Source organism: Ranitomeya variabilis, chromosome 1 (assembly GCF_051348905.1).
Source record: "Ranitomeya variabilis isolate aRanVar5 chromosome 1, aRanVar5.hap1, whole genome shotgun sequence".
NCBI classification, from domain to species: domain Eukaryota; kingdom Metazoa; phylum Chordata; class Amphibia; order Anura; family Dendrobatidae; genus Ranitomeya; species Ranitomeya variabilis.
In genome coordinates this window covers 23,351,806-23,360,081 of record NC_135232.1, presented here as the reverse complement: position 1 = coordinate 23,360,081, position 8,276 = coordinate 23,351,806, and the positions used below count along the sequence as shown (strand labels likewise).

General features: G+C 38.6%; 1 protein-coding gene across 1 annotated transcript in view; it reads right to left on the bottom strand.

Annotated features, from left to right (window-relative positions):
* Positions 1-1,507: 1,507 nt before the first annotated feature.
* Positions 1,508-8,276, bottom strand: part of LOC143793433 (uncharacterized) — a 59,122-nt gene continuing 52,353 nt past the window's right edge. The window contains exon 8 of the mRNA XM_077280393.1: positions 1,508-3,688. Within this exon, the coding sequence (XP_077136508.1) occupies positions 1,983-3,688 (1,706 nt within the window). The 3' untranslated portion in view covers positions 1,508-1,982. The remainder of the gene's footprint in view (positions 3,689-8,276) is intronic.

The window sequence follows — 8,276 nt, the reverse complement described above, 5'->3', positions numbered from 1 at the left end:
TTCCTGTGGTTTTTCGTGCGGCTTCCTATTGAGGAGTAGGTGTAAACCGCTGCGGAATCCGCACAAAGAATTGACATGCTGCGGAAAATACAACGCGTTTCCGCAAGGTATTTTCCGCACCATGGGCACTGCGGATTTCATTTTCCATACGTTTACATGGTACTGTACAACGCATGGAAAACTGCTGCGAATCCGCAGCAAAATCCGCAACTTGTGCACATTGCCTAATACGTCCAGGACCCAGGTATTTGATATAATCTCTTCCCAACTTTGATGAAACTGTTTTAATTCCTCACCTACCCTCAACCTCGCGTCCCCTGAAAACCTCCCTGCTGGTTCTTTTCCCCTGGGACTTCTATCTCTTAAATCTTTTCCATCTACGAAATGCCCTACTGGGTCTACTGGAAAGGAAGGGAAACCCTTTTTTATCATTGGGGTGAGTTGTCCTACGCATTTCCTCCTAGAGCATTAATATAAATGAACTCTTCTTCTTATGTTTTAATACTTTTACCCAAGAAAATCTTTTTTTTTCTGCATCATATTCAAAGAGATTTTTTTTTCATTTTTCGGAGTACAGAGTTCAATGGGGTATTGTTATTTGCATAATAAGCTTTATTTTTATTGTACCATTTTTGAGTACATGTCTTTCCAATCATTTTATTTCAAGTGCACATAATTGGCAACAAGACTTTACATGTAACGATTATTGTGTACAAGTAATTGCTCATTCATTCATCGTTTACAGGTTTTCTTATGGAAATGACCTCCACCTCCATTGCATAATCAATAAGCGAGAAATTGTTATTTATTACATTACACAAATATTATGAATGACAAATCTTAAAGAAGTTTTACACAAACAAAGTACATTTTAATCAAAGTTTCACAATTGAATTTGTTAAAAAAAACCCATCTTCCTGTGCTGAGATAATCTTATAAATGTGCCCCTGCTGTGTACTGTGTAATGGTCGTGTCTGACCGTGCAGGGACATGGTCTGAACAAACCACTGGTTCTGGGCAGGGGTGGAAACAATAGAGAGTATACAGACAGGACAGAATGGGATCACAGATGCTGTTTTTAAACAGGTAGGGAAATGTTTTACTTCACAGAAATAATCAGCTGAGATCCTATGTTTTCTTGTCTATATACCGTACTCTGTATAGTCTCTCGAGTAAAAAATAAAAATGGCTTCAACCCTGTGTGAGTTCTTTGATGTTCAACCAGACTTGAATTAACCCTTCAGAAATATGATGTAGCGGTACCTGCCTTTGATGTGAGTTCATACGCTGAGCCCATCTTTCCCTCCACTTGATGGCTAAGTTATGATAAGTACCCCAAAATTGTATTAGTAGAAAGCTCTGGGCACAAAACATAAGCCTTCACAAATACCCAGATCTTGATAAATGAACTTTACGGGTTTCAAAAAATATCGACGGAAGCTAATTTTTTTTTTCTTTGACAAATTTCCACATTAGTTTTACCACAAATAATAATAATAATAATAATAATAATAAAAAAAAAACAACAACTATACACATTTGGTATCTATTTGCGCACTCATACAAGCCTGGGGAATCAAACTGCACAGTCAGTTTTACCATATAGTGAACAGGGTAAATAAAATACCCCCAAAAAACGTTTGCAGATTTGACATTTTTTTGCAATTTCAACACACTTGGAATTTTGTTTCCTGTTTTCCAGTACCATATATGATAAAATGTATGGGGTCATTCAAAAGTGCAACTCACCCAGGCAAAAAACAAGCCCTCATATGGCTATATCGATGGAAACAAAGTTAAGGTTCTTGGAAGATTGGGAGTAAAAAACAGAAATCCAAAAACGGTAATTGGCCATGTCAGAAGATAAAAAGATATTAAAAGATATTTAATGTTTTCTACATTCTGAACTTGAATGTGGCTTTTCCCACGTAAATTCTGATATTTTACAAGATCTGATCTAACAGTGAAACATTTTCCACATTCTAAACATGAAACTGTTTTTTCTCTTTGTGGATTCTTTCATGTCTAACAAGATCTGATTTACGGGTAAAGCATTTTCCACATTTTGGGCATGAAAATGGCTTCTCCCCTGTGTGAATTCTATGATGTGTTATAAGATCTGATTTCTGAATAAAACATTTCCCACATTCTGAACATGAATATGGCTTTTCCCCTTTGTGACTTCTTTGATGTCTAATCATATCTGATTTTACAGTAAAGCATTTTCCACAATCTGAACATGAATATGGCTTCTCTCCTGTATGAATTCTTTGATGTCTAATAAGACTATATTTTTGTTTGAAACTGATCCCACATTCAGAACAAGAAAATGGTTTGTCCCCTGTGTGAATTTTTTGATGTTTAGCAAAAACACTTTTCTGATTAAAACATTTTCCACATTGTGAGCATGAAAATGGCTTCACCCCTGTGTGATTTTTTTGATGTCTAACAAGAATAAATTTATGGTTGAAACATTTCCCACATTGAGAACATGAAAACGTTTTTCTCCCTGTGTGATCTCCTTCATGAATAACAAGATGTGATTTACGGGTAAAGCATTTTCCACATTTTGGGCATGAAAATGGTTTCTCCCCTGTGTGAATTCTTTGATGTGTTATGAGATAATGTTTCTGGGTAAAACATTTCCCACATTCTGAACATGAAAACGGCTTCTCCCCTGTGTGAATTCTCTGATGTTTAACAAGATTTGATTTCTCAGTAAGAAATTTTCCACATACCTGACATGAAAATGGCTGCTCCCCTGTGTGATGTCTTTGATGTCTAATAAAAATATGTTTCTGTGTAAAACATTTCCCACATTCTGAGCATGAATAGGGCTTTTCCACTTTGTGGATTTCTTGATGTCTAATCAAAACTGATTTTATAGTAAAACATTTTCCACAATCTGAACATGAATATGGCTTCTCTCCTGTATGAATTCTTTGATGTATAATAAGACTATGCTTAAGATTAAAACTGATCCCACATTCAGAACAATAAAATGGTTTCTCCCCTGTGTGAATTCTTTGATGTGTAACCAGATGTGATTTCCAATCAAAACATTTCCCACATTCTGAACATGAATAAGACTTACCTTCTGTGTGAACTCTTTCATGTCTAATAAAATTTGATTTATTAGTAAAGCATCTTCCACATTCCTGACATGAAAATGGCTTCTCCCCAGTGTGAATAATTCTCTGATGTGTAACCAATGCTGATGTTGTGGAAAAACATTTCCCACATTCTGAACATGAATACGGCTTTCCTTCTGTGTGAATTCTCTCATGTCTAACAAGACCTGATTTATTAGTAAAGCATTTTCCACATTCCTGACATGAAAATGGCTTCTCCCCTGTGTGAATTCTATGATGTTTAACGAAAGCTGATTTATGGGAAAAACATTTGCCACATTCTGAACATAAATGTGACTTTTTCCCTTTGGGAACTTTGTGACGTTTGACACCCGATCTGTAACTTGTATTTTGCTTTACAGTCTGTGATGAATCAGGAGATAGGATCTGTTTATCAAGATCAGATGATGCATTTTGGATATGAGGGGTGGAGGGTATATCTTCAATATTGCCGTTTTTCTCATTTGCATATTGAATGATACTACAATCATCTGCATCAACATGTGAAGATTTTGGATGTTCCTCTGAGCTCCCGGTACAGTCATCTGCAAAGAATAAAACAGATTATATTATTTTATAGCAATATAACCTAATATAACGATTGTACTGACATTATATGACATTACAATTGAGAAGTATTCATTTAATAAATTAATTATTGGTTGCAAAACAGATCACTATCTCAGAGCAGGGATCACTAGATCACAAGGTTATGATAACAGGCTTTTCTGTTGCGGTTTTCCATTTTTCTTCATGTCTCATGTCGGTCACCGCTCTTTTCTCAGAAAATTGCCCAGTGGAGAATAATAAGTGAAGCTTCAGGTCCAAGCTGTTAAGTGCCGTCCATCTCATCACAATCCCTAGCTCCAGTCACTGCAGTTGAACTATTTAGATGCCGCAGCAATGGTTCCAACCTCTGTGCACACGACAAAATCATGGAGTGCCGATGGGCTACCATGGAAGCTGGGAGCTCAGTGAAGGCCCTGTCACCGTCAGTTTTGTGCTCGTTTTAGGCTGTGTGCACACGTTCCGGATTTTTCGCTATAAAAACGCGATAAAAGCGCATTTAAAAATGCATAAATATGCATCCCATCATTTAGAATGCATTCTGCAATTCTGTGCAGATGTTCGCGGAAAAAAACGCATCGTGGTAAAAACCGCAGCATGTTCATTAATTTTGTGGATTTTTTGCGGATTTCCCACTATATTATTGCATTGGGAACCTCCGGAAAAATCTGCAGAGAAAAACGCGAAAAAAAAACCGCATGCAGATTTCTTGCAGAAAATGTCTGGTTTTGTTCAGGAAATTTCTGCAAGAAATCCTGACGTGTGCACATAGCCTGAAGCTATATATATAAAAATGAGTGTATGCGTGTGTGTATCAGCCACGCCCACTCCACTTAGCCCCAACCAATCACTAAGCATGTGTTTATGAGCCACGCCCACTCCACATAGCCCCAACCAATCACTAAGCATCTTTCATTTCACCAGAGCTGTTGCTATGAGCAACACTTTTCCTTGCAGACAGTTGTGGTAACTGGGGCTTATTATTCTTTTCATTTCTGTGGTGTTATCGTCCTTCTGTAAAGCTGGAAATAACACAATTTATTACCGTGCCGACACAGACCACCCTCTGACACAGACTGCAGGGGGAGCATAATATCACACAGGATGGGATTAGATACACTGCTCAGCAAACAGAAACACACAGGATAGGATTAGATACACGGCTCAGCAAACAGTAACACACAGGATAGGATTAGATACACTGCTCAGCAGACAGTATCACACAGGATAGGATTAGATACACGGCTCAGCAAACAGTAACACACAGGATAGGATTAGATACACTGCTCAGCAGACAGTATCACACAGGAGAGGATTAGATACACAACTCAGCAGTCAGTATCACACAGGATAGGATTAGATACACGGCTCAGCAGACAATATCACAAAGGAGAGGATTAGATACACAGCTCAGCAGACAGTATCACACAGGATAGCATTAGATACACGGTTCAACAGTCAGTATCACACAGGAGAGGATTAGATTCACGGCTCAGCAGACAGTATCACACAGGATGGGATTAGATACACGGCTCAGAAGACAGTATCACACAGGAGAGGATTACATACACGACTCAACAGTCAGTATCACACAGGATCGGATTAGATACACAGCTCAGCAACAGGATGTGCCAATGGAGAGGATATTTTCATTCCAAGAATTCCACTCATTCCATCTGATTTGCCTTTTGATTTTAAACGCCTCCAGTTTCCACTTCGACTGGCATTTGCAATGTCCATTAACAAGGCTCAGGGACAGTCCTTGAAAGTAGTATGGATCGATATGCAATCTCCATGCTTTTCTCATGGTCAACTTTACGTGGCCTGTTTAAGAGTTGGAACTGCCAAAAATCTGTTTATCTTTGCACCGGAAGGAAAAACCAAAAATGTTGTTTATCAAAAGGCTCTTGATTGAGTTGAAAATAAAATACTATCAATATTTGGGTAATCATTTAGTTAATTTGTGTTGCAAATCTGTAGTGTTGAGTATATGATGTGAAATGTTTTTATGTGCAATATAATAATTATAATTTGTTATAAGGGTCATTCCATGTCAAGTGGACCAGTGGTCCCCACTCGAACTTCTCCGATTTTGCTGAAAATTTATAAGGATGTACATGTATGTTTGAAAAGAGGTTCTGTAAATTTTTAGGGCCATATCTCAAATACATTGGGCACTGTTGACCTTTCACTGGAGGTTCCACCAAGCCTGCGGCTTCAGCTAAGAGGATTTTGCAAACTTTGGCACATAGCCATTAGAGTTCTATACTGCCCTGGTAAAAAAGGCTATGTATCAGTGCGAATAGCAGGAGAAAAAAAGCAGATGCGAAAGCGACTATTACTGGGCAATATGAGGGAAATGTTTGTTGCCTATCGGGATCGGAATGGCCCTGAAATTGGATTTTCCAAGTTGTGTGAGCTTCGGCCAAAGTGGTGCGTAACCGTTGGATCTGCTGGAACACATTCCGTTTGTGTGTTCCATTCACCAAAATGTCAAACTAATGCTTGCAGCATGCCCAATCAATGATGACTACAAAGAGCTCATATGCAAAATGGTCTGTGGAATTGAATCCAAGGACTGTATGCTTGGCCGTTGTGATAAATGCCCGGGTCCTGAAGTTTTAAAAGAATTTCTAGTCAATGTGTTTGTCAACAGTGATCCTGAAGATATTATTGAGTTCAAACAATGGATTCACACTGATCGAGACACGCTTGATACCAAACAACTGACTATAGAATATTTCATTGAAGAATTGGTTTTGAAAATTTCTAAACTTTGTAGCCATCACTACATCGCCAAGCATCAAAGTTGCTATCTGAAATCGCTGAAGGAAAATGTGAGACCTGGAGAGCTTGTGATCCTTATGGACTTTGCTGAAAATTACTCATTTATTGCTCAAGATGCCATTCAAGGTTTCCACTGGGAAAATAGTCAAGCTACAGTACACCCATTTGTAATTTACTTCAAGGAGTTAAATGGTGAAGCTGCGCAGAACATCAGCTTGTGCATAATCAGTGATTGCTCACGACATGACACAGTTGCAGTCCACACTTTCTTAACAGTAATTGTGGAGTATCTCAAGACTCGTCTATGGGATTCGTCATATCCACTACTTCAGCGATGGATCTGCAGCCCAGTACAAAAATTTCAAACATTTTCTCAACTTGTGCCACCACAATGCTGATTTCAATATCAGCGCTGAATGGAATTTTTTTGGTACCAGTTATGGAAAGTCGCCCTGTGATGGGATTGGAGGGACAGCAAAGAGGTTGGCAGCTCGTGCCAGTCTTCAACGCCCAACTGAAAACCAAATACTGACCCCGGTGGATTTATTCAACTTTTGCAACGAGCAACTGCATGGAATCAAGTTTTTTTTTGTTCCAAAAGAAAAAATTTATGAAATACGGGTAGTTCAAGAGGAAAGGTTCAAAGATGGACATATGATTGCTGGAACAAGAGAAAATCACCAGTTTGTGCCAATTGATGACAAAAAGATTTGCATTTCAAGGGTGTCAAATGACCCATCATCTTTCATTGCCCATGTAGATAGATCTGTCAGATCAGAAATGCCTTTTGTGCCAATTGCTAACCTCCAGCCAGGGCAATACATTGCCTGCATTTACGATAGGAACTGGTGGATTGGAAATATTTCTGAAATTTCAGTCGAAAAGCATGATGCATTAATAAATTTTATGCATCCTCATGGACCAGCTAGCTTCTTTCAGTGGCCTGTGAGAAATGATACATGCTGGATTCCCGAGCAGTCAATCATTGCAATAATTCCAGCACCAGCTGCAACAGCAATGGGCCGACAATACACCTTCTCTGAACCGATTATGTTGCAAATTCAGCAACAATTCCAGACCACTTAGACTGAACATTATGGCTTGGGAACCAACAAAAGATACCCAATATTAGGCTTGGGATCCTAGGCAAAGACACCCACCGTCAGGCTTCGGAACCTGCGATAAAGAGACCGCCCGAGGCTCGCCTTGCACGGCTATCGGCCATGGCTCCTAGGCGATGGGGCTGCCAATTCTCGATAGACAGCATTATTACAACTCTTAATAGGATTATAATACCAATTCTTAGGGAATTGGTTGTGGTATAACCACCATGGACCAACGCAAGGGTTTGAATAGTGCAGTTACCATTCATTGCGTATTAATAAATAACACCATGTTCAGTGGCATTTTTCATTTCTTAAACTGAGAGACTCAAAAAAAAACCCAAATGATCCTTCTAGAGAAAAATGTGCTCTTTATAATGATATCAGAATTAATATATTTTAGGGGTACCCTTTTTGAGAAATTTGACCTAAAAATAGGTAAAATTCGGTTTTTTTTAAGTTTTTCATCATATGTGGGTGTGAATATTTCCACAAATACATATGCTTTGACCGTGATATTGCAGCAATACAAAGTCATGTAGATGTTTGGTGTACAGGGCAAAGCACCAGTTACTATTGGTTTTTGGTCTTGAGTTATATATGGGCAAAGTTTGGCATAAATTTTATGCGACGCGTTTTTCAAGCTACTTTGACACAAAATTGCGGCCGAAATATTGTTTTGTCATAG